The following is a 26,935-nucleotide window of genomic DNA, read 5'->3' as shown; positions in this document are numbered from 1 at the left end:
GGGTATGCCATTTGCATTTCCATCACCCTGTTTCTCTATACTTTGCCTACAGAGTATGTTGTGAAACATTTGGACTTTTGCCAATAGGATAGGTAAGAAATTATATCTCAATGTAGTTTTAATTGACATTTCTCTTATAAGTGAGGTTGAGCATCTTTTACAATGATTAAGGATCATTTGCATTTCATTTTAGCAACTAATTCTGCATCTGTATGAAAATGATATGCAGTGATAGTAGTGTGGAAAAGTCTTGTTTTACTCCCACAAATGCGTTTACACCTGTTTGGTTATTATATATACATGGCTTCATTGTGAGTATTTTCGGGCTGGTGTCTTATCCTTCCGATGCTGTTAATGTCTTCCTTGGATTTTAGAGGCTTCCTCCTCTTTTCTCTTCACTCCCCAGGATCATTTCACATCAGAAGTGTGTTATCAAAAGATTAAGAGCTCAATGAATGAAATATGAATTTGTCTGTGACTTAATATGACAGGTTACTAATGCAGGATTGACTTAACAAGTTTTGAACTCAGTTTATTTCCATCAGTAAATACAGTTGAATAGAAGAAATCTAGAACCTGTTCTGTAGACCTTGTGAGACTATCACATGATTTTTCTGCAACATCTCTTTATTTTGCAATGAGAGCTAGTGCATCCACAGCATACTTTGCAGAAAATAGCTTTGATATCATAAGATTCATTAAGGATTCTTAGTCTTGTGTTCTTCTCTTTTGCATATATTTAAGTTGTTTGATTGTCATATGAGATTTCATAATTATTACTCCTGTTAGTAAAGCTGCTGACAGCAAAAGCTTTCAATAAATTATTCATATGTTGTTTTCTGTGTTAAAGAGTTAATGCGTCTTTACTTAGAATTATTTTTTTTAGCTGAGCTTGGTAACAATTTGTATACATATGATGGTATATTTGTATAAAATCAGTAATGCTTGTTTTCCATATGAGAAAAGTACCCTATTAGTGATATTTAGAGTAACATCAGCTCTCTAGAACACAGCTGATTACTGAAGAAAAATAGCTTTTAAAAATGTTAAATAATTACTCTTATAAAATTGCTGCTGTTTCAAGATGGGGGCCACTGAATTTTATCTTTTTCTCTCGTTCATTATCTTCTGTGTACTTCCTCTTCACTTTCATTCATTGAAAACTTTATGTGTCTTACAATCTTCCTCTTCATTCCAGGTTAGTATTGTTCTGGATAATTTGAGTGTCTGTTTAACTCACCTTTCGAATATCGTCTTCAGTTCTTTGACTTCCTTATCTCCAGTGACTTCTCTTTCATGCCACTTCCAGCACCGTCTTCCATATCTGCACCTTACTCCTTGTCATCACTCAGCGGTGCTGAAATATTAAAATAACATCCCAGTCTCACTACAGTCTTCTGTGCTTCCAGGTTTATTACATTATATTGGCACCATTTTTACCCGTGTCAGTTCACTCCTGTTTATTTCCTTCCCTGTTAGATTCCATTCACAACCACTTACTGACACCTTCAGCCTTCTTACTTCATTGTCAACTTCTTCTTATCTGCCTAGAAACATTCAGTTTTAAGTGTCTTCCCTTTAGACTCTACAAAATCCTGTTCTCATGTTTGAACTTCTTTAAATGCAGTCACCACCTTAACTGGGATCTCAGTGCAGCCCAGTAATCCTAATTCCCTTTTTAGTGCTTTCTTCCATTCTCACTGCAGCTACTTCAATGTTGTACTTACCTCATGCTTTAGAGACTATACAAGCAATTAATGACTCCTATAACTATCACCAAGTTCACCCATATTCTCGTCCTTCCTTCTTGTTACAACAAATGTCCCTTCTCTGATCCAAAGTTAATCCTCCTACACGTTTTTTTTTAATATAGGCATTTAAAACTTGAAATTTCCCTCTAAGGGCCGGCCCCATGGCCGAGTGGTTAAGTTCGCGTGCTCTGCTTCCACAGCCCAGGGTTTTGCCAGTTCGAATCCTGGGCGCGGACATGGCACAGCTCATCAGGCCATGCTGAGGGGACATCCCACATGCCACAACTAGAAGGATCCACAACTGAAAATACGCAACTATGTACTGGGGGGCTTTGGGGAGAAAAAGGAAAAATAAAATCTTAGGGGAAAAAAAAGAAATTTCCCTCTAAGCATTGTTTTAGTTACAATGCACAAATTTGACATGCTGTATTTTGATTTTCACTAAGTTCAAAATATTTTGTAATTTCTCATGTGATTTCTTCTTTGATCTATGGGTTATTTAGAAGTATGTTGCTCAATTTCCAGATATTTTAGGGTTTTTCAGATACCTGTTACTGTTTTCTAGTCTCATTCTCTTGTGGTTAGAAAACATACTTTGTACAATTTCAGTCCCCTTATATGCACATTAGTAGTCATCCAAAGATTCAAGGGGACTCTTCTGCCAAACTCTGGAGTTTGTTTTTTTCCCCTCTCTCTGCGGCTTCCTCCTCTTTGGTGCTCTGCCTTGCAAATTGTAGTCACCTTGGCCTCCCCAACTCTAATCTGTGTCTCTTTAACTGTGTGAGACTGTGGAGTTCTCTTTGCTTTCCCCTTCCTCATGCTGAAGCCTGGAAAGATGGGATACCTACAGGCTGCAAGATGGGGCAATTTTAGGGCTCACCATGTTTGTTAACTTTCTCTCAGGGATCACAGTCCTGTGCTGTCTGTTGTCCAGTGTCTGAAAAGCATTGATCTTTGATTTTGTCCAGTTTTCTAGTTGTCCGAGGCAGAAGGGTGAGTATAATCCTGGTTACTTCATTATCTCTGGAAGCCCGGATCCTAATCTTATCCTCTTCTTGCCTGAATCTTCTATTTCACCCTCTCTGCTGGTTCTTTCCATCTTTCAGCATGCTCAGTCTCTCCTCTATTCAAAGAACATAAAAGAAGACCAAACTCAGATCTTCTTTATTTACCAACCTATTGCTCCTCTAGTTTCTATATCCTTGTTTCTCAAAAGTGTTGTTTGTGGATTGGCGGAATCTGTATTACTTGGGCACTTGTTAGAAATGTAGGATCTCAGGTCCCACCCTAGAACTTTGAATCACAATCTGAACTTAACAGGATTTAAACAAGGTGATTGGTCTGCATACTAAAATTTGAGAAGTGCTGTTCTACATTTTGCAGGCTCTATTTCTTCATTTTCCATCTTGTTCTTGAGTGCACTGTACTCTGGTATCTGTCTTCATTACTACACTAAATCTGTTCTTGCCTTGGTCACTGGTGACCTTCTCAATATGCATCCAACGAATGAGTGTCCATCTGTATTTTACTCTTAGCAGTTCCTCCTCCTCCTTGAAATACTCCATTGGCACCCGGGATGCCGTGTTCTCTTGTTCTCTGACCTCTGTGACTTTTGCAGGCTTTTTCTCTGCCTTTCTTTTAAATGTTGGTGTTCTGCAGAATTTGGTCCTCGGCTTTCTTTGGATTTTACATTTCTTAATCTATCTCATTTTCTCTTATAACTTGAGTTTCAATATGTATCTCCATCCTGAATCTCAGCTGAGTTCCAAGCCTGTGTATATCCTCTACATCCATGTCACGTAAGCACCGTAAACGCTCCATGTCTTTAGTAAACACGGTGATCTCCCCGACTCTGTCCTTTTCCTCTATTCACCCATCGTCCAAGCCAGAAACTTGTCCGTCATCTTTGACTCCTCCATTGCCTTTACTCCACATTTACTCTCACTTCCGCATCTGATCTTTTTCCAAGGCTTTTTGATTTGACCCTAAAAATTCATCAGATCTACTCATTTCTCTTGGTCACTATTACTACTTACTTAATAGGACTTCATCATGTTTCAACTGAGATTACTGCAGTGGCTTCCCTATCTCCAGCCTTGTTCTTTTCAAAGTAATCCCCATTTTGCAGCAAGAATGATCCTTTTAATAAGAAGTAAATGTGATCTTCACTTCTCGTCTTAAAACCCTTGCCAAACTTGTTAACTTAGCATATAAAAATCCTCACAATCTGGTCCTTGCGTATCCAATTCTAAATTTCTTTGCACACTTTGCCCCTTCCACTACCATCTTGTTTCTAGGCCTTTGCGCCTGCTGTTCCTTTGGATGCATTCTGCTCTTCTCTGACTGGCTCATCCCTCAGGTTTCATGTTAATAATCATATTTTGCATGACCGTCCTCTCTGACTCTCTAGGCCAGTTTGCCTCTCTGTGTACCTTGTGCATTACCCTGTCATGGCTCCCACTAGAACCTTCTGTGAGTGTTTGTGTGAGCTGTGATTGTATCGTATGTCTCCACTGTAAGCACTCTGAGGGTGGGGACTAGTGTCTGATTGTAACGTAGATGCTTAGCATCTTTCATTCATTCAACAAATAGTTATTAAGCAGCCACTATAGAAGCCAGACAAGGTTCCTGCTCTTCATCAAGCTTATATTGTATTGTGGGGATGGGAGTGGGTTAAGGTGAAGCAAGAAACAATAAACAAAAGAAAAATGTTTTGTCTTATACATTGTAGATCCTTAGTAATAGTTTGGAAGAATTCATGTATAAATTATTATTCTGTAGAGCCCTTGAAGCCCAGAAATCTTTGATGTTATTGTTACTTAAGCTCTTGAAACTGCTTATAAATACGTAATATGCCTTTTTGGACCTAGTGATCTGTGGTAATTAGATTATTATTTAGACCCTTTTCCTCTACCTAATCTTTGTTTTATTTTATCTAGTTTCCCTGAACAAAGCTGAGGTAATCAAAGGCTATAAGAGGCATACTTTAGAAATAGCAGTGAAAAGTGATGTTTAACATTAAAAATAGAAAAATAAGATGATAAATTATGTTCTTATTAAGAAAGGCTATGTTCACTGTTTCTTTTTTATAAAGGTCAAGACCTAGATCCTAAAATGATAAAAATTTCTCCTCAAAAAGCTAGAATGTAGATTTGATAGTCAATAGGTTAAGTTTTCTGAAATTGATAGAATAGTTGGAACACTTTTCTTAAAATGCTGTCACTTTATTAATTTCTAACTCTTTCATTATATGAAAATGTGATATTAAATCTATTGAAAAATCTTACATACCCAGAGTATCAGTTTTTTTTATTGCAAGCATCACAAATTTTAAGTAACTTTAGCAGAAAAGGAATTTATTAGAATGATGTGGGGTAGCTTAAATGATCACTGGAAAAACTGAACAACTAAACAAATATCTGCTGTTTCATTTAGGCCAAAGAGATTATTTTTCTCTAAATTATAACTCTTCTGTGTTATATAATTAATTCCACCTGTCTGAATTTTCTTGCATCCTTATGCCTAAGAGTAAATATATCTGCATGTTGCATAGTTTCTGGTATATTGCAATTGCTTAGATAATCAATAGCCCAATGTGATGTTTTTTCTTAGTGTTTTAATGTTGCAAAAGTATCTAGGAATAAGGACATTGTCCTGCAATAAGAGTAGCATTAATCACATCTAAGAAAATTAAAATTAATTCAATAATTTTATCTATTATACTCAAAATTTAAATTCACTCAATTATTCCCTAAATGTGTTTTGTAGCCCAGGGCCCAATAAAAATTCCCTTATTGCATTTGCTTTTTATCTTTTTAGTCTATTTTCATCTAGAACAACCCTTTTGCCTTTATGTTTCATGACATTGACTCCTTTTGGAAGAGTGCAGGGCAGTTGTCTTATAGAATGTCTCACATTCTTGATTTGTGTGATTATTTCTTCATGCTTAGAATTAGGTTAAACACTTAGCGAGAATATTACAGTGCTTCTTACTGCATCCCATCAGGACACATTTGCTGTCAGGTTGTCTTACTACTGGTAATATTGAATTTGATCACTTAGTCAAGATGGTAACCACCAGATCTGTCTGTTATGAAGGTACATTTCCTCCTTTGTAATTAATAGGTAATTTGTGGGTGACATTCTGAAATTGTGTGACTATTCTTTTCCCAGAAACCTTCGTCCCGTAGTTTGAACATTTGTCAATAATGAATTTGTTACTGCCCAAAGGGGGTCATCTGCTAGCCACAAGACATGCCGACAGTCAGGAGGCAAGGTGGTAGGACAGAAGGGACTTTATTACAGCTTGCTAGCAAGGGGGAAGATGGCCAACACAGGTCCAAAAGAACCATCTCCCAGAACAAAGACTACAGGCCAGTTATATATGGGGCTGGTCTCCAGGTGGGGGAGGTGGCTGGTCTCGGTGGAGGCAGACCTCTGGTCCCAGTTCCTGATAGTCCTTTGTTTACTGGATATGCATCAGAGAATGGAGCAACGCCCTATACTCTGATCTTTCAGTTGTCATTGATGGTGGCTGTCAGCATTGGCTCTCTGCCTGGGGGTCATCACGTTCCCAAGGAACTCAAAAGAAAAACGTTATCATCTTAAAGTAGCTGGGACAGCCACAGAATCTACAGAGCATGTCTGGGCTAGGTAATCAGAGGTCATTTAAAGTTACGGTATGGTTTCTTTTCTACAATATGGCTTCCCTTGTGTCAACCTTGTGTTAAGCTGGTATCAAATTGATTGTTACTGCAATTTTTAATTAAAAGTTTCTAAAACGTTTGGTTTCTAAATAGACATTTCTGAGCAGATGTTATAGAGAGGGTAATAATTGAGGCTGATAATTGCTTAAAATTCTTTAATTTTTAGTGTTTAGATAGTAGACCACTTGACAACCAGAAAGAGCTTTGCTTTGATCCCTCGTATCTACTATCATGATTTGTAACCTTTGCAGAAACAAAGCAACTATTTTTTTCTTTAGAAAGAGTTTGCTTGTTTTTTTTTGAGCATATTAATGAAGAGTAACATGGTCCAGTACAGCATTGTCCAATAAAAATATAGTACAAGCCACATGCATAATTTAAAATTTTCTAGGTACCACATTAGAAAAGTAAAAAGAAATAGGTGGAATTAACCTTAATATTTTATTTAAGTGAATATTTCTAAAATATTTTAATGTGTAATCAGTATAAAAATTATTAATGAAATATTTTACATTCTGTGTGTGTCTGCACTAAGTCTTCTAAATCTGGAGTGCATTTTATACTTAAAGCAAATCTTAATTTAGGTTAGTCACATTTCAAATTCTCAGTAGCCGCATGTCACTAAGTGGCTTCTGTATTGGATGGTGTAAGTTTACTCTTTATGATCTTGGTGACAGGGCAGCCAGACTAAGTTGGTTCAGATCTTTCCTTCATGACTTTGGGCAAATTATTTATTCTCTTTGTGGCTCACTTTTCGCATTGTAAAATGGGGATAATAGTAATTCCTATTATTACCGGCAAAGCTCTAGAACAGTGCCCGGCACATAGTACCTGTTCAGTGAATGTTAACTGTTGTTATTGTAGGGGAGGAAGACTTTTCCTCTACCTAATGTGGGTTCATCTGGCTGGAGAACGAATTAAATTCACATGAGACAGAATAGCAAGAGAAAATTAAACAAAGCTTGATGAGGACTATGGCCTGGGGCCTTTCTTCCCGAAGGAAGAAAGGGCACCGAAGAAGTGGGGTGCACAGAGTGGTTATATACCCCCAAACAGGGTGTTTCACATGTGATTGAAATGTCCCTCCCACAATAGTCACAAGATTGCCCTGTCCGCACAGTGCTTGATGGACACAGCAGGGAGTGGTCTGCTATCTCGGAGGGCATAGCAGGAGGCAAGTCTGTTGTCTTGAGCTGGGTGGTCACAGGTGAGCGCAGCAATCAGTTCCTAGCCTAAGGAAAGATGCTTAATCCTTAAGGGAAGGCCAACGTTGGAGGGGGAGGGAAATCAGTTACAGGAGGTTACCAGACAAGCACAATAAAATGCAGATTTAAGTCCTTGCCTTCCCCATTGATTAAGAGTTTCTAGAGACAAGGTCTCTTCCTGATACAGAGGGAGATATCCTTACAGATGGAGAGTTCCTTTACAATGTAAATGTCTCTTACAAAGGGTAAGTAAATTCTACTTTTCAGTTGCTTTCCTGTCTGCAAAGTAACTAGCCTCAAATAATCATCATTCCAAAGAAACGTATCTTGGGGTGGCCAAATCCAGGTCCCCACATTATCATACCTTTGGACTTGGTCCCATAATTCCCATTCTGTTTTAGAAGTATTGGTGCATTTGGTTAGGGAAGCTGAGACTACATCTTGGATCCTTTGACTTCTGTTTTATAGCTTGCTGTTTCTTACCCTCAGTCTCTTTCTTTACCTCTTCTCTGGCGACTTTATAAACCCATAATTTTCCAGGACAGTTTTGATTTCAAGTGTTCTCTCATGACTATAATTCATTAAAATGAATCAGAAAACCCAGCAACTCTGCAAATGGCAATGAGTTAATGAAAGATTTATCATTATGATTTTTAAAAAACCCACAGAAGATTGCAAAACATTGAGAACTAGAATAGACTGAGTTGTTGCCTTTCTCTTTGTAAAACCCACAAATACCTCTCTACTACAAGTCTTTTTAATTGTATCAGTAAGCTAAAACATTAGCATACAAAGTAGAGGCAGTTGAATATTCATGAGTGTAGTTGTATCCAGTTCAGAGTTATTTAGAATGTTTCAAATTAGATGAGTATCCATTTTTATATTTGCTCAAAGTAATTGTAGATCATTGGAAAAGAAGTTTTTAATGATGTTTTGCAAAGGAGATATACTATTTATTTATTGATTGATTTTTTTTTTTTTTGAGGGAGATTAGCCCTGAGCTAACTACTGCCAGCCCTCCTCTTTTTTTGCTGAGGAAGCCTGGCCCTGAGCTAACATCCATGCCCATCTTCCTCTACTTTATATGTGGGACGCCTACCACAGCGTGGCATGCCAAGCGGTGCCATGTCCACACCCGGGATCCGAACCAGCAAACCCCGGGCTGCCGAGAAGCAGAACGTGCGCACTTGACCGCTGCACTGCCAGGCCGGCCCTGAGATATACTATATAAAAAGAACTTGACAATTTACTGTAATAAAACATTTTGTATTCAGAATATTAGTAAAGTATTGACTCATGGTAGAAAAATATACCACTTAACGAAGTATTGAATTGCATTGTAAAACAATGTCATGATTCAGATCTTTAATTGCCCCTCCAAGTTAATTTTCTCATTATATTATCATTTAACTCATATTTTCATTAGTGTAATACACAAAAGTAGAACTGAAAAATATTCTTGTTTCAGAAATTCAGAAAACTTGGCATCAAGTATTAGGTGAAATGTCTTACTTTTAGGAGAATCTTCTGGCCACAAATAACAAAAAGTTGCATATAAGATGTTTTCATGAAAGTTCTATATAGTTAATGTGAAAATTCTTACATTTTTCTCATCTAGCACAATGAAAAATGACCAATTCAGATTTTCTCCCGATTTTGAGCTGAAATATAAATATCGTTAATATCGTTGGCATGTTAACTAAGACTATTACTAACATATTTTTTCTGAGAATTGTTGTAGAGAATTTCCGGATAACTGTTCAGAACATGGTATTGTTTGCAGGTTATCAGATTGTACCTAGTCTTGCCAATCATGTAGGAATTATAAAATATTAATATTAATTATTTGTGGCACTTTAAAAAGTGATATTAAACATTTTTACAAAGGACACATTTGAAATCATCTAAAAATTTTTGAGACTGAGGCTGATCTTAGAAAAAACAGTGGAGATTTGATGTTGTGCAAAGTCACTAAAAATCTTTAATACTTAATTCCATCTTGGCCCAGCCACCTTTCTGATCTGTAGGATCCTGAAAAGGATACAAACACACAAACAAAACACAAAAACAGAGGCCGGCCCCGTGTCCTTATGGTTAAGGTTGCACACTCTGCTTTGGTGGCCCAGGGTTTTGCCAGTTCAGGTACTGGGTGTGGACCTAGCTCTGCTCATCAGGCCATGCTGAGGCGGCATCCTACATAGCAGAGCCAGAAGGACCTGCAACTGGAGTATACAACCATGTACTGGGGGGCTTTGGGGAGAAGAAGAAAAAGAAGAAGATTGGCAACAGATGTTAGCTCAGGTGCCAATCTTTTAAAGAAAAATAAAACACAAAAACAAACCAAGGTACAAACAGCAAGTAGCAATGGCAAACCTGGGGTCATTTTAGTAGTCTCTTGTAGTCTAGCCTTCTAGTGGGGAAGATAGGCCTTAAAAACAGACATAGAAGGTTCATTGCTGAGAAGAACACATAGGGGCAGGATAGAAGACCTTTTCAGAGCTAGTTGTCAGAGAGGGCCTCTGTAGAAGTGACAGTGGATTGGAACATGAAGGATGAGAATAACCTAGCTGTGTGAGGGAAGAGTGTGCGGAACAAGGGTTCAGGCAGTGGGGACAGCAGATGCAGCGACTTTCATATGGGAAAGAACATGGCTTGTTCAAGAAATTGAATAATGTGGCCGAAGCTTATTGAGTTAGAGGAAAGTGTGATGTGAAATTAGGTTATAGAGAGGCAGAAAACAGATCCAGTAGCCCTTTTTAAAGGACAAGGTAATGCATTTGGACTTTATATCAGCTGTAATGGGGAGCCGTTGACAATTAGGCAGAGGAGAAAGATGATCAAACTTGAGTTTTAAGATCACTTATTTTACACATAATTGTCAAAATGTGATTAAAAGTAAAAATATAAGGTCTATATTATTTTATGCATAACAATTTCTAAAATAAAATTAGTGAAAAGTAACACGCTAGATGTTAGCGATTTGGGGGGAAATATTATAGGCTTTTGAACTATGACTAGTTGCTATTTATTGAACACCTCTTATCTGCCAAGCAGTGAGGCATGCACTGTACACATCTTCACAGACATTTCCTTGAGTGGAAGTCATTATTTTTCCTCTTTTATAGGGGAGAAAATTGTAGACACGGAGATAAATTCACTAGCCTAGCAGAGCTAGGATTCAAAACCATGTCTGCTTGACTTCATTTTACCAACCTTTTTCCCACTATGGCTGTTTTTTGGGGGGACAGGGGAGAGGAGGAAGGCTGAAAATTGAAGAAAAGGAAGGCACTCTTATTATAATAAGTATTTATTGAATAAGTGAATTCAGATATTTTTCATTTGGGGGAGTGGTTGGGAAGGTAGAAGCTGTAAATTAGAATAATGAAAATGAATTTCCCTGTTTGGACATTATGATCCTGACAAGGAATTTCAGATCCAGCTTTGATTAGAAGTTGACAGTCACTGTTTTTATGGCATACCTGTACCATAAAAGTTTTTCAAAGCATATGTATTTATCAGACAATTAAAATCATCCATATAATATTAGCAACTAGCCACTTACCTTACTTGAAATTCCCAGAAAAGGAGTTTTGCGTAGCTCCAGTCTTGGGAGGAATTAACTGGGCAGACAAGTGCTGAGCTGTGGAGCTGGGAGCATTGTTATGTGGCAAAACAAGGTGGGAAACATTTGTTAACTCTCAAGTGTTGCCTTTTCTTGATAACATGAATGTGTTTGGTTGAGCCCTTTGAATGTTAAATTATTTTAACTTTCTAATCTTTAAACTTTTTAATTATAAATTGAGAACTTGAAGCAAGAGACCCTGAACTGTATGATGAAAGTGGACACCAAAGGATCAGGAAGCTGGAATGGAAGATTGAGAGACTGACTGGATGGGATAGGATGGTTGAAAGTAATGTTATGAAGGAGCAAAAGAAACAGGAAGTCCTTCGACATTAGTCTCTTAGGTTATAATGAAGAGAGAATTTTCTTAGGATGAATAACATTATACAGCATTCTTACATTTGTAGGTGTATTAAAATCTTGCTTATCCTTCTGTCCTGCCTTTCTGCTGCTATCAAAACTTTGAACCTCTTTGGTCAATAAGGCAGATGTCATTTTATTTCTGCCAGTGTTCAAATACTGTATGTTATTTTTCTACTCTGGGTACAATAAAATTTAATATTATTATTATAATAAATTTTATAATAAATTATAATAAATTAATTATACAATTAAGATTTATAGTGAGTGACATGATTTGTTGATATCTGGAGGTGGAGGGATTACAACTGAAAGAAGTTCCCTGTGGATATTTTCCTTTCGTAAGATGAGATTCTGTCAAGGAGTGTGAAATATTTTATCAAAAAGTGAGGAATAGTCTATCAAGAAGTGAGAGCTATTCCGTTAAGAAGTGAGAAATTTGCAGAGACCTGGGAATGTAGAAGAGATCAGACAGGATCACTAAGCCTATTTCAGAATAATTTGTGTGGTGACTTTGATCATAGTAAACTAAAATTAAGCAAACGTAAGTGGATAGGGAATCAGGACCCTGATGAAAAATAAAGGACAGTTTTTATATAAAGGCAGCCAAAGAGTGACTCTCTGGCCCTTGTACTGTGACAAAGGAAAAGTGGTTAAAGAAAATGATGGTAGATCTTTTAAAAAATAATCTCTGTTCCCAATAAAGGATTATTCACCAACAACAAAGATTTATGTTATTAAAAAAGAAAACGATGGCTGCCAGCGATTACATTGATGTAATTTTTTTTCAAATGACAAAAATTTTGTCCAAGTTTTAAAATTAAATATTTTGTTTATTGATATATGTAATAAAATATTTTAAATTGCTAATTTGCATATTTTGATTGCCAATCTAATACATACATTTATCTCTTTTAAGTTCCTGAGTTTTGTTTAAATTTGAGTGGTATAATAAAGATTTAATAGTTATATAGGAAAGGAATAAAAGTAATTTCTCTTAGTTTAGCCATCATTTCGTACTGCCCTGAAGTTTATATTTTGATTTATTTTACTACAGTTCCAGTAAATTACTTCAATATAAAATTTTTTATGGAATAAGAGGCATGTCATTGCAGGTTACTTTGAAAAATTCGTAAGCTCATTTTCAAGAGTTTTAAGACTTGAAAAATCAATTTTATGTTCATCAAATAGGGGTGGAGACCCCCTTGTGGTGTTTGGGAAAGGGTAATTAGTCTGTTTGGAATTTGTGTATGATTATAAGTATAGGAAAACTTTAAAACAAGTGAATATTATTTCCTTCCTTCTGCTAGTGTGTTTTGTATTTATTTAGGACTATTATTTAATTATGTAATAAAGAAATTAGTCATCCTTAAATTCATAATGTAAGTAAATGGGGTATGTAGATATATATAAAGTATAAAGGCGTATGTAGATATGTTTGGAAATCAATGTTAGTTTAATTTATTGGACTACCCCTCCCTGATTGTTCACTTAAAGAAATTTGATTACAAATTGAGTTGTTCAAAAGGGGGTTGGTGAGTAGTTGTGTTGACGAAAAGAGGTTTTTAAGCTTTAAGTTGGAAAGCTTTCTCTGACTGAGAATATAAGGTTTACAGTAATATTTTCTTTAAAATTATGTTCTCAAGAACCATGTTCAAAAAACTGGTCAAGGTCTTAGAAAAATTAAACTGATCCCTCTTGTGCTCTTTGTATCAAAATGAATTCTAGATGAAAATTAAATATAGAAAATAAAACCACAAAAGTACTAACATAAAACACAGATGACATTTTTTACATTTTGGAATAGAGGTGAGCTTTTTAAGTATAACATTTAATTTTATGTAATTAAAATTTATTTCGTATGACAAAAATTATAAACTCAAAATAGAAAAAAGAATATTTGTAAAACAAGATTGCTGTGCCCAAAGATTGTTTTTAAGTGAATAGGAGGAATAATCCACTAGAAAAATGGAGAAAATGTATGTATAGTGAATTTATGAAAGAAATACAGTGAGTAAACATAGGAAGGATACCATACTAACGAAGAATCCTTTCAATTTTCTGCCTCCTTTATGTTCCACAGAAAATTTCACTTTGAATATGATAATTTAAAATATTTGTAAATCCCATTGTAGGGTTTGAAATAAAACTTTTATTAGCTATATCATCTAACAAGGTTTGATTATCTCAGCTAGCAGGGTCTTTTTTCCTAATCTTATTCTAAATGGGTCAAATTTTGATTTCCTAGTAAAAAGTGAATTTTATTTATTAGACATTCATAGTGAAATGACTGTATTTGTGTATCATACCCAAAAAGCATAACCATTTAAGAATAATTTTGAGACATGTTATATTTTCTTACAGAAGTGGTGTAAGAAAGTTTTGCTTAACTTTGTTCTTTTTCTTTATTTTTGTAGGATCCGGTGTTCGAACATTCACTCCATTTTATTTTCTGGTGGAGCCAGTGGATACACTCTCAAGTAGAGGCTCTTCTGTTATATTAAACTGTTCAGCATATTCTGAGCCTTCTCCAAAAATTGAGTGGAAAAAAGATGGAACTTTTTTAAACTTAGTATCGGATGATCGACGCCAGCTTCTCCCAGATGGGTCTTTATTTATCACCAATGTGGTGCATGCCAAACACAATAAACCTGATGAAGGCTATTATCAGTGTGTAGCCACTGTTGAGAATCTTGGAACTATTGTCAGTAGAACAGCCAAGCTCACAGTAGCAAGTAAGTTTTGTTAAGGAATTTATTTGTATTTTCAAATTTTTATACAGAGTAAATCTTGATAAAAGCAGTATTATCTTAGAGTTTTCATTTAACCGATAACAGCAAATACACTCATTTAACAAGTATCAGTTAAGCATATACTGTGTGTATGGGATTATGCTAGGACTTGCTCAGTACTGTATGGAATAAACTGTAGCACTTTTCCACTTTCTATGATTTAGATGGCTTAAACTTGCTATCAGAAGTATTGAGCCGGTTCTGTTTTTCTTTTTAACTTGGAAATCACAGGGGAAGTTGTGTAGGAAAATCAAGTCACTTTGATTGCTAACTTTTATCCCTCCCAGCATAGCCATTTAGTATAGTTTTCTAAACTTGCAGTATAAACCAGAATCTTGGTTCCTTTATGCCTTAACCAAGGAAATGACATTTAACTGGATGAATTGTTTAAAAATCTGTAGGCTATATATATGTGTGTGTGTGTATTTTTTTAAGGTGAACAGCAGAAAATTGTAAAGAAAAAGACATTCACTCCCTTTTAGAGCATCCTTATTTGCAGAATGATGGAAAGTGTAAGAAAAATTAAGGATCTAGAAGAGAAAGATATGGGTGGTTCCTGAATAAGTCATACCTGTTTTGTAGTAGATACTGGCATTCTTCAGATCAGTGCTTCTTCACTTGAGTACCAGATGAAGTAGTTAGTTTTTATTAAGGGTCACATTGTACAGAAATTGTATTATCTTTGTCTTATATTTATTCTCAGCTTGGTGAAATGCTAACGTGTGAAAAAAAGAATATGACCGACCAAGACAGTAGTTTTCCATCTCATTCCCACTCCAGGGTCATGGTTCCCCATCTCCTGCTCACTCCAGGGTATATTTGCTCATTCATGCAGAGTAGGGTGGCTCTTTTTCTCTTGGAGCCAAATGCTTAAAGTTGAGTTTGACTGTCATGTAAAGCCGCTGTAATTATTCTGTAATCACAGATTGAGGATGGAAAAATGGGAAAAAAATTAGTTTTTCTTGACAATTTGCCTTTTCTCTTTTCTTCTTCTTTTTTAAATCTATTTGCCAGGCTTTCTCTGACATATTGATAAATAAATTAGCATGATACTGCCCCTATGATGTCACTTAGGTCAGCTCCTGTTTAACATTTATGTTGTTAAACTGGGCTTTAATCTTGACTCCTTCCTTTCAGCTGTCTCCCACATCCAATCACCAAATCCCGTGAATTCTGCTTCCTAACTTCTCTGTACTTGATCTACATTCTCCTCCCTGAGGCGGCTCCTCGTTATTCCTCACCACAGCCTTGAAACTGTGCCTCCTCAGTCTTCCCCTCCTCCAGTCCATTCTCCACACTGTGGTCAGAGCACTCTTCCCCACCCTTCAGTGCTCTTCAGTACCAATATCAAGTTAATGTCCACATTCTTGAATCCTTTCATAAGCTGGCCTCCACTTCACCAGCTTCGTTTCTTAACACCCCACCCTGCCTCTGTCCCTGCGCGCTGCCATCCTCACTGCCCTTACCACCCTCACCACCCTCACCACCATCACCACCCTAATCACCTCCAGCACCATCACCACCCTCACCATGTTATAAGCTCTGGCATTACTGAATGCTTTGAGTTCCCTTTCGTCCTCTTCCTCTGGCCTTTGCTCATGGCTTCCTTAACTGCCTATTAATCCTATCCTTCACATTTTCTTCTCTTTCTTCTCCTCTGCTAGGTTTGTCCGTCCTTCCTCTTAGCTTTCATATCCTTCAGGAAATGTTTTTGACCTAATATCTAAGTAAACAGGCAATTTTAATACAAGATGATAAATTCTTTAGCTGCAGACAAGATTCTATGGAAGAGTTGTTCAACCTGCTCTTGACCAGGATATCAGGAGGAAATAATAGTTAAGAGATGAATAGAAGTTCTTTTTAATAGTTGCATACTACCCATTGTATAGATACACTGCGATTTATCAAAGATTCCCTTTTTGATGAAGTTACATGGCTAGAAATTGTTTGATGTTATAGGCAATATTGTAGTGAACAACCTTTTGCAAATCTTTATTTCTGTAAAATAGACTACTAGAATTAATAATTCCAGTAATAGCTGGATCATAGGATATACTTTTGTTTCTGTGTATAATTTAAAAAGATAGCACTGAACTGTTGGGCAGTTCCTCAGAATGTCAAATATAGAGGTACCATATGACCCAGTAATTCCACTCCTAGGTATATTCCCAAGAAAAATGAAAAGATATGTCTGCATAACAATTTGTACATGGAAGTTCATAGCAGCATTATTTATAATAGCAAAAAGTGAAAACAACCTACATGTCAGTCAAGTGATGAATGGATAACCAGAAAGTGTTATAATCATACAATGGAACATTATTCAGTGATAAAGAGGAATGGAGTTCTTATAGTTGCTGCAACATGGATGAGCCTTAAAAACATTATGCTAAGTGAAAGAAGCCAGTCACAATAGATCCCTGCATTGTATGATCTCCTATGTATGAAATGTCCACAATAGGCAAGTATATAGAGCCAGAAAGTAGATTGGTGGTTTTCTAGGTCTGGGGTTGGGGAGATGAAGATATTAGGAGGTAGCAAAGGGGATAGGTACAGAGAATGGGAAATGACCACAAGTGAGTACAAAGTTTCTTTTGGGGATGATGAACATGTTCCAAAATTAGATTACAGTGATGGCTATACAATTCTGTGCATATACTAAAAACCATTGAATTGTGCACTTTAAATGGTAAACTTTATGGTATATAGATTGTATTTCAGTAAAACTTTTTTTTAAAAAAAGATATTGTGAAATTGCCATTCTAAAGGACTCTTGGTTAGAGTTCTTTGGTTGCAAGCGATAGAAGCTGGTTGTGGCCAAATCAAGAAAGAAGGGGAGTTTATAACAGGACACTAAGTAGATAGCTCATAGAATTCACTACTGTGAGAGGTCTTTTTCTCTGGGCCGTCTCATTTCTTCACAGTGGAAATTTTTGCTTTGCTGTCTGGGTAGCACCCCTGGCTGAGGGTCCTTCTTCTTGACCCTGGTTCTACCATACATGTGGCCGCACAGGCTGACTTGCTTCCTGGTCCTCATGACTACATTTTAAAGTAATATTTAATGATATTTTATTTCTTCTTTTCCTTTATTGTCCAGGTCTTCCAAGGTTTGCCAGCCAACCGGAACCTTCTTCAGTTTATGCTGGAAACAGTGCAGTTCTGAATTGTGAAGTTAATGCAGATTTGGTCCCATTTGTGAGGTGGGAACAGAACAGACAGCCTCTTCTTCTGGATGATAGAGTTATCAAACTCCCCAGTGGAACACTGGTCATCAGCAACGTGACTGAAAGAGATGGGGGCCTTTATCGCTGTGTAGTGGAAAGTGGTGGGCCGCCGAAGTATAGTGATGAAGCTGAATTAAAAGTTCTCCCAGGTATTAATTTATTATCAGGACTGATGGTGTTATGTTTGTTAATGGGTAAAATTCTTCTGTCAGAATTTTCTTCGGTGAACACTGTTAAGTATGTGGTATGACACACTAGTCTCAGCATGAGGAGTCTCGTTTTCTTATGAGGGGTAAAAAGAAGAAAACATCCCAGAAAGATCCAGTCTTTAGTGAATGCGTTAGTCAGTAAAAGTTCATCAAGCAGGGAAGTATGTTCAGCACTGGTGCTTCTGCTTCCTCATGACTTCCTCTCGCTTGTAGTTCGTCATCGTCCCTTGAGCCTCATGATGTTTCATGACCTTTCGGTTTCTCTTCCCCCTGCTAGGTACCTGATTCTTTCCATATTTCTTATTTCAAATCTGAGTTTCTGAATATAACTGGACCATCCCTATGTTATCTGGGCAGAGTTTTTATATGTGACTACTTTGCAGGCTCATTTTCAGCCTGTGGATTGGCTCGCAAAGTGAGACCAGTGTGATGAGCAGCAGCTCTTGAGGGTGTTGCTGATGGGCCTTGAACTGATTTTTTAAAATGCCGTTTCTTTCTTTGTCATCATCATCCTTGCCCTTGTCATTCCTAAACTAGTGTACTCCCAGCTCAGCAGCCACAGTTATCTTTTAAACGTGTATTAGATCATGTCACATCTTTGCTCAGAACCTCCTTACAGTTTCTCATCTCAGGGTTGATGTTAAAGTCCTTGGCCTCTAAGGCTTTATATAATCTTAATGCCACCTCCCTCCTCCATCTCTCTTCTTCCATCTCATGCTCCTCTCCCTCTCTCTGTGACTGTGGCCACCTTATGTTTCTGGAGCACTCCAAACATGCTCTTGCTTTAGGGCCTTTCCACTTGCCGTTTTCTCTGCCTGGAGTCTTCTTCCCTGGGATATCTGCCTGACTCTCTGTCTTACCTCTCTGCTCAAATATCCCTTTATCAGTGAGGCCTTCCTTGACCACTGTTTAAAACAGCACTTGGCACTCTTCCATTTCCACCCCGGTGCTTTCTCCTCCTTCATTTTACTTCAGAACGTGTCACCATCTGACATACCTTATCTTTTATTTGTTGTCTCTCTCCCCCTATTAGTATGTAAGCTCAACGAAGACAGGGAATTTGCTCTGCGGCCAGGAAGGGTAACTGGCATATACATGCCACTAAATACTTGTTTAAGTTTGTTTCTATCAAAACTGATTAAATCTAGCTAAGTAATTCAAGGTGAAAAAAAAGAGAGAACTGTTGCCACATAGCAGTGCCTCCAGCCTGCTTCCTGACTTGCTTTAAATGGCAGAGGTCCTATTTCTTCTCTATACCTGGGGTAACATTCAAGCAAATCTTCAAAATTGGGTCCAAGGAAATGGGATTCTCCATGTCAAAGGATGAACCACCACTCGATACCTGAAAAAAAACAAAGCACTGAATGTTTGTTTACTTAAGTAAACGATGGAGAGGTATGCTTGTCAAACATAGTCTTTTTAAATAATGCAAACTGCTGATCTCCTATAGAATTTTTGGGAAGACATTGTTTTTGATGTGTTAGGAGGCAGGGGTGGGTTGATGTCATTCATAGAAGCATGTTTTATGGTTGCTTACAGAGGTGAGAGCAGGTTAATGTCAGCCTTAGAAGCAAGTGATTCCATCACCAAATGGCTGACTTTTAAACCTGAGGCTAACACTGATTGGTTGGTTTTCAAAGGCATATTCACTGAAGTGAGTTGTCAGTGATCTATTAGACAGTGTTTGCTGGTTACCGTGGCTACGAAACTGTCATCGATTGGTTACACAAGTTTAGAGCCAGCGCTGGTAGTTGTTACCATGACTATAGAACATTTTTTCCTAAGATCACGGGGACAGGAGTCACATCTCTTTGCCTGAGAATGGTCTTTTTTCTTAAAACTTAACACTGGAAATATCGCCCCATCAAGTAGAGAACCCTCTCTTCCACCCATGAGAGTGTGGCCTTTTCATATGTCCATAAGAGGGCAACTTTATAAAGTGAACACACGCATAGTGGTAGCCTGATAGTTGCATCATTATAAAATTAAAGGGTTGACGGACTAAGTGAGCAAGTTAAAAAGATGAAATTCTGAAAGATTTTCAGCAGTAACACACAGATATAGGGAGGGAAAGGAAACCTCTTATGATAGCCCTGTGAGTGTGGAGGATGCTGCTAAGGGTCCTGAGCTTGCTCAGTCTTTGCTCCATTTATACCATTCATGAGACATTGACTTCGTCCTGTCTTTTAAAGTGAAGGGAATTCATGTTAAATCTCCCTCAGTTGACCAGTAAGCACCTTGAAGGCCGGAGCTTTAACTTACACATCTTTAAGGCCCTCAGAGAACCTAGCACAATGTTTTGCACGTAGAAGTTAAGTAACATTTGCAAATTTAAATGGAATTTTCTTTGGTCACTTTGTTAAAATATGTTGTTATATAAAACCATACAGACTCAATAGGAGTTTGCCATTCTTCATCATTAAAGTGGTAAAGTGCTTTCTTAATCATTGCCTTTAATTTAATTTTTTTTTTTTTTTAGATCCTGAGGTTACATCAAACTTGGTATTTTTGAAACAACCTTCTTCCTTAGTCAGAGTCATTGGTCAGAGTGCAGTGTTGCCATGTGTTGCTTTGGGACTTCCTACTCCAACCATAAGATGGATGAAAAATGAGGAGGCGCTTGACACAGAAAGGTAATGTTGTCTGCCTAAAAGCCTCGTCAGCTTCAGCTTAGACTTGGTCTAATCTTACTCGGGACTATTGATTGATCAATAAAAAAAATGACTCTCTACTTTATTTTTACTTAAACACATCATAATGCTCATTTATCATCCTTGAAATATGTTTATATGCTATATATGATTAGGATGTTTAAAGAAAAAAATCCTTTCAACATATTAAGGGATAATTATTTCATTTGTTCTTTCTGAGCTGCAGTATACTTAGCTTAAGGCCTCAGGACCTCCTTCTCTAAATTGTGGCAAGAGTTTCTGGTCCTGATTAGCCTGAGACTTCTCACTCATTCTCCTATGCATTTTGTTGATAGTAGTTTTTTCTTTTATTCAAACAGTAAAAGAAAATGTATTCCTCATTCTTTTGTTTTGCTTTTAAAATCATACCAGCCTTCTTCTGTCATCACAAATTCTCCATCTTCCATGAAAACCTTTTCTGTTAATAACAACCACTCTGTCAACCCTCCCACCTTCCTCCTTACTTTCTTATGTAATGGATACTTTTCTCAGTTGTATTCTGATAAGAGAACTGAGGTGGTAGTTGGGGTGGTAGTTAGGTATGTTGTGTTTCCAAAACAAAGTTATCTTGTGCATTGTAGAATGTTGAGTAGCATCCCTGACTTCCACCTGTTAGATGCCAATAGCACTCTCAAGTTGTAACAACCAAAAATGTTTCTAGATATTGCCAGGTGTCCCCTGGGGAACGAAATTGTCCCCAGTTGAGGAGCACTGTTCTAGAGCAGTGCTGTCCAATAGAAATATGATGCAAGCTGCATATATAATTTAAAGTTTTTTGTGGCATGGACCTGTACTTTTCGTCTGTCAGTGGCCATGCTATGATGGTGGCTCACATACAAAAAGAAAAAAAAGAGGAAGATTGGCAACAGATGTTAGTTCAGGTTGAATCTTCCATCATCATAGAAAGACATTCTGAAGATATATGATATAGGAGTTTGATTTCTTATATGAGAAATAAAAGCGAGAATTCCTATGATTCTCATTTGTTTATTCAATGGTTATTCAATGCTGATTATGTTAGGCTCTGTTCTAGGTACTGGGAATAGAGTAATAAACCAAATAGAGTTGTTGCTCTTGGAGCTCGTATTCTATTAGGGAAGAGTCAGATAATAATCATCTAAAATTTGAGTTTATAGTAAGTGCTGTGAAGAAAATTAATACAAAGTATGCCAGGGATGCCAAAAGAGATAGAGGTGAGGTTGCTATGTTATGTAGTGTGTTTGAGAATTGTTCTGTTAGTAGAGAGATCCTCAGGCTGAGGTCTGGGTGGGTCAGGGTATACAAATAATGGTAGAAATGTTATGTATCTTCCTTTTATGTTACATAAAATTTTTACATTTGAGTTTATTCAGAGATATTTCAGAGGGGAAATGTTTTTAATTAAATCAAAGGTGGATATATCATGGCTCGTAATATTCTTCTGAATTTTAAGGATAAATCAGGAGACTTTTAAGATTGAGTAGACTGTTTATACCTTGAGTTCTGTAGGCTTCTGCATGCTTGGGTTTTGTGGTAGGAAAGTCTGAGAAGCATTGCCTTGTTATATCACTGTCTCAGGAAGATTTAGAAGAATGTAAGAGCAGGACAGCATTGTTCTTCATGTTGGTATTTCTAGACCCCAGCACAGTGCTTGGCTCATAATGGGTTAGACCCATTAGAGTGTTTACCAATATATTTTGATTGAATGCCTGAATGTAATATAGGAAAATATAAGTAGATGAATAGAACACAAAAGAACTTCAGGTTACATGTAGGTAATTACTCAAAATGTCTTTGTTTCTACCAGAGCCTTATGAGATATATAAATAGGCCTTAGCTAATAAATTATTTAGACCCCAATTAGAAATTTAGAAATTGTGGGGCTGGCCCTATGGCCAAGTGGTTAATTTCGCGTGCTTCGCTTCAATGGCCCAGGGCTTCACCAGTTCAGATCTTGGGCGCAGACATGGCACTGCTCATCGGGCCGCGCTGAGGCGGTGTCCCACATGCCACAACTAGAAAGACCCACAACTAAAATGTACAACTAGGTACTGGAGGGATTTGGGGAGAAAAAGCAGGAAAAAAATTTAGAAATTGAAAGAAAAAAGTGGCTAGACATAGAGATAGTACTGAGCTGGCTCTAGTAAAAAATCTTTAATAAACATCCTTCTCTATTACTAATCTTAAGATCTGTTTGAAAATGAATATTAAAACATTATAATGGCTTTTATAAATATCTTAAGGATTGATGTCTTTACTTAATATTTTGATCAAATTTGTTCAGATCAAAACCAAACATAGCTATTGAAGGGGGCATGAGGGCAGAAATGTATTCCATTCTTTGAATAGTTTTATTTTAAAGGAAGAGAATCCAGAAAATACAAATGCTAAAAATGCAAGGTGACTGACAGCAAAATGTCCTTTAGTAATCAAATAATGTTATGTTTTAGTAGAATGATAGATCAGAACCCAGCTACAAAGGAACAGGTTATAGTTATAAAAATGCTTAATGTTATTACAATTCATAATAGTAGAAAAATTAGATTATTTAAAAAACAAGTGGAGAACTCCCATTTCTGGACAGACGGAGTAGTTGTGTATGTTTCTCTATTCTTCTTGCTAAGTACAACTAAAAACCCTGTACAATAGATATAAAACAAACATAAGAAGACTCTGACAGATAGAGAGAGGAAGATTGACTGGCTAGGGACCTTGGGACCCAAAGAACAACATGATGGTGAACTCCTTGGGATTTGTTTATACCTCATCTATCCCACCTTGAGGCTGAAGAAGCTGGCACTGCTAACAGATGCATACAAAAAAGCTCTAGCAAAAGTGTCCCCTCCCTAGCCAGAGGACCAGGAGAAAGGGGCAGCCTAGTGAGACAAAAACTGCTAGACTATAATCACTCCTGCTTCAGCCAAACACCACAGAAGAAACTATGGCCTTGCCCTCACCAGGCCTCGCCAGGTTGTAATGAGGTCCCCCAACCTCCCTGCTGTATGGTGTCAGAGGCTAAGTGGGGAGCCAAGACGTTCATCCCAGCCAGGCAGTTTGGAGGCCCCCTTCCCTGCTGTGTCAGTGGAGACCACCTGGGGAGCCTGGACTTTTATTCCACCTGGCAGTAAGAGATACTCCTTACTTTCTTCCCTTCCCCATAGTGGAGAGTCAGAACTTTCACCACCATGCCATCTCGAGGTGTCAGTGGATGCCATGTGAAGAATACTCATGAGGCACTCCTACCGCACCCAGCCAGGGGGCAGTATCTGGAGGCCTAGCGGGGAATCAGAACTCCCAGCCCTGTTAAGGGGTAATGAGGAGTCCCCCATCTCCCTTAGGTATTAATGGAGACTAGCTGGGTACCTGGACTTCTGTCTCCACCTGACGGTGATGAAGTAGTACCTCGCTCTTTCTCTGCTAGAGTGGCGTCAGAAGAAGCCTGCTAAAACAAAAGGTTTGGTGAGATCCAGAACCTCATAACATAATACCCCAAATATCCAGATTTCAACTGAAAGTTACTCATCACACCAAGAACGAGGAAAATCTCAAATGAGAAAAGACAGTAGTTGGCAACACTGAGAATGATAGGTTTTAGAATTATCTGACAAATATTTTAAAGCAGTTGTCATAAAAATACTTTAACGAACAATTATGAACACACTTGAAACAAATGAAAAAAATAGAATATGTCAGCAAAGAAATAGAAAGTCTCCTCAGAGAAGTAGAAGATTTAAAGAAGAACCAAGTGGAAAATTTTGAACCTAGATAGTAACCAAAATAAAAACTTCAGTGGATGGGCTCAGTGGCAGACTGGATGGGACAGAACAAAGAATCAGTGGACTGGGAAAAAGAGAGAAGACACAAATGATCGCTATTAGGACTGAAGCAGGGGACGCCACTACAGACCCTGAAGACGTCAAAAAGATAATAAGGAAATACTGTAAATAGCTGTGCACATGTAAATTTGACAACTTAGACAAAATAAACCACTCCCTCAAAAACACCAACTACCACAGCTAACCCAATATGAAATAGAGAATTTGAATAGCCTTCTAACTGTTGAGGAGACTGAACTTGTAGTTTTAGAACTACCAAGAAAAGAAGTCTCCAGCCCCAAATAGTTTCACTGGAGAATTCTACCATCATTTGAAGAAGAATGAACACCAATTCTACAGAATCTCTCTGGAAAATAGAAGAGAAGGAATTGAAGCTAGTATTACCCTGATGTGAAAACTAGATAAAGACAGTACAAAAAAGAAAACTACAGAGCAATATCCCTCGTGAATATAAACATAAGAATTCTTAACAAATTATTATCACGTGGAATTCAGCAATGTATAAAAAGTCATATATACCACGACCAAATGGGTTTATTCCAGGGGTGCAAGGCTGACTCAGTATTCCAGAATTAACCAGTGTAATTCACCATATTAACAAACTGAAGAAAAAAACCTGCATGATCAAATTAATCAATGGAGAAAAAGCACTTCACAAAATTCAACACCCATTCGTTGTTAAAAAAAAAAAAAAAAAGCCTTCAGAAAAATAACTTAAGAATATCTACAGAAACCCTACAGCTAACATACGTAATGGTGAAAGACAATAGTTTCCCCCTTAACATCAGGAATCATTTAAGGAAATTCACTGGCAGAGTGCTGTAAGTTCTAGCAAGTTCAGTTAGGCAAGAAAAAGAAAAGGCGCACAGATCAGAAAGGCAGAAATAAAACAGTCCCTATTTGCAGATGATATGTTTATCTATATAGAAAATCCCAAACAATCCACAAAAAACTCTTAGAACTGAGAAATGAGTTCAGCAAGGTCACAAGATACAAGATAGACGTAAAAATCAGTTGTATTTCTATATACTAGCAATAACCATGTGAAACACTGAAATTATAAATACAATAGTATTTACAGTCACAAAAATTTGAAATACTTAGGTGTAAATCTAACAAAAACTTATTAGCTTTGTATGCTAACAACTACGGAGTGCTAACAAAAGACATCAAAGATCTAAATAAATGAAGAGATGTACCATGTCCATAGATTGAAAGACTCAACAGAGTAAAGATGTCAGTTCTCTTCAAATTGATATACAGCTTAACTCAATTCCTGTCAGAATCTCACCAAGATTTTTAGTAGATATAGACAAGATTGTTCTAAAATATATCTGGAAAAACAAAGGAACTGGAATATTTAAACACATTTTTTTAAAAGTGAGAAGAATCAGGGGCTGGCCCCGTGGCCGAGTGGTTAAGTTTGCGCGCTTCGCTGCAAGTGGCCAAGTGTTTCGTTGGTTCGAATCCTGGGCGCAGACATGGCACTGCTCATCAAACCACGGTGAGGCAGCATCCCACATGCCACAACTGGAAGGACCCACAACGAAGAATATACAGCTATGTACTGGGGGCCTTTGGGGAGAAAAAGGAAAAAAATAAAATCTTAAAAAAAAAAAAGTGAGAGGAATCAGTCTACCTGATTTTAATATTTACTATATAGCTACAATAATCAAGACTTTATGGTGTTGATGGAGAGACAGACACATATATCAGTGGAACAGAATAGAACATCCAGATGTAGATCCACACAAAAATGCCCAACTAACTGTTGACAAGGATGTAAAAGTGATTCAACAGGGGAAAGATAACCTTATCAACAAATGCTGCTGGCGTAATTGGATACTCATTCACAGCCAAAAAAATGAACCTCAACCTAAGCCTCATATGAAAAGTTAACCTTGGGGCTGGCCCCACGCCTAGTGGTTAAGTTCGGCATGTTTTGCTTCAGTGGTCTGGGTTCGCAGGTTCGGATCTCAGGCACAAACCTGTATCACTCAGCCATGCTGTTGCAGCAACCCACATATTAAAAAAAGGAAGATTGGCACAGATGGTTGCTCAGGGCTTATCTTCCTCAGCAAGGGAAAAAAAAGAAAAAAGTTAACCTTATACAAAAAACGAACGCAAAATCAATCATGAACCTAAATGTAAAATGCAAAATGAAATTTTGGAAAAGAAACATAGGAGAAAATCAGAATCTAGGGCTAGGCAAAGAGTTTTTAGATTTGACACAAAAGCATAATCTGTAAAAGGAAAATTGGATTTCATCAGAATTAAAAACTTGCTCTATTGAAAGACCCTATTAAGAGGATGAAAAGATAAGCTACAGAGTGGGAGAAAATATTTGCAAACCACACGTCCAATAAAGGACCAGTGTGTAAAATGTATAAGGTTCTCTCAAAACTCAAGAGTAAAAAATCGCATATAATCCAGTTAGAACATGGGCAAAGACAAGAATAGATGTTTCACCAAAGAAGATATACAGCTGGCAGATAAGCACAAGAAAAATTAACATCATTAGCCCTTAGGGAAATGCGAATTAAGACCACAGTGAGTTATCA

General features: G+C 37.3%; 1 protein-coding gene and 1 long non-coding RNA gene across 24 annotated transcripts in view; one reads left to right on the top strand and one right to left on the bottom strand.

The window, feature by feature from the left end:
- NEO1 (neogenin 1) overlaps positions 1–26,935 on the top strand; it is a 247,657-nt gene that overhangs the window by 50,857 nt on the left and 169,865 nt on the right. For all 23 annotated transcript variants that reach the window (XM_070233713.1, XM_070233792.1, XM_070233755.1 and 20 more), the window contains exons 2-4: positions 14,062–14,379; positions 17,534–17,809; positions 20,349–20,502. In XM_070233713.1, the coding sequence (XP_070089814.1) occupies positions 14,062–14,379; positions 17,534–17,809; positions 20,349–20,502 (748 nt within the window). The remainder of the gene's footprint in view (positions 1–14,061; positions 14,380–17,533; positions 17,810–20,348; positions 20,503–26,935) is intronic.
- The window catches only part of LOC111775939 (uncharacterized), a 42,989-nt gene continuing 31,113 nt past the window's right edge, over positions 15,060–26,935 (bottom strand). The window contains exons 2-4 of the long non-coding RNA XR_002811897.2: positions 23,902–23,977; positions 19,127–19,211; positions 15,060–15,349 (exon numbers count right to left, since the gene is read on the bottom strand). This is a non-coding gene — a long non-coding RNA (uncharacterized lncRNA). The remainder of the gene's footprint in view (positions 15,350–19,126; positions 19,212–23,901; positions 23,978–26,935) is intronic.

The sequence above is a fragment of the Equus caballus genome, chromosome 1 (assembly GCF_041296265.1).
Source record: "Equus caballus isolate H_3958 breed thoroughbred chromosome 1, TB-T2T, whole genome shotgun sequence".
NCBI classification, from domain to species: Eukaryota; Metazoa; Chordata; class Mammalia; order Perissodactyla; family Equidae; genus Equus; species Equus caballus.
Note: the sequence above shows the minus strand (reverse complement) of the source record. Positions and strands in the feature narration are given on the sequence as shown.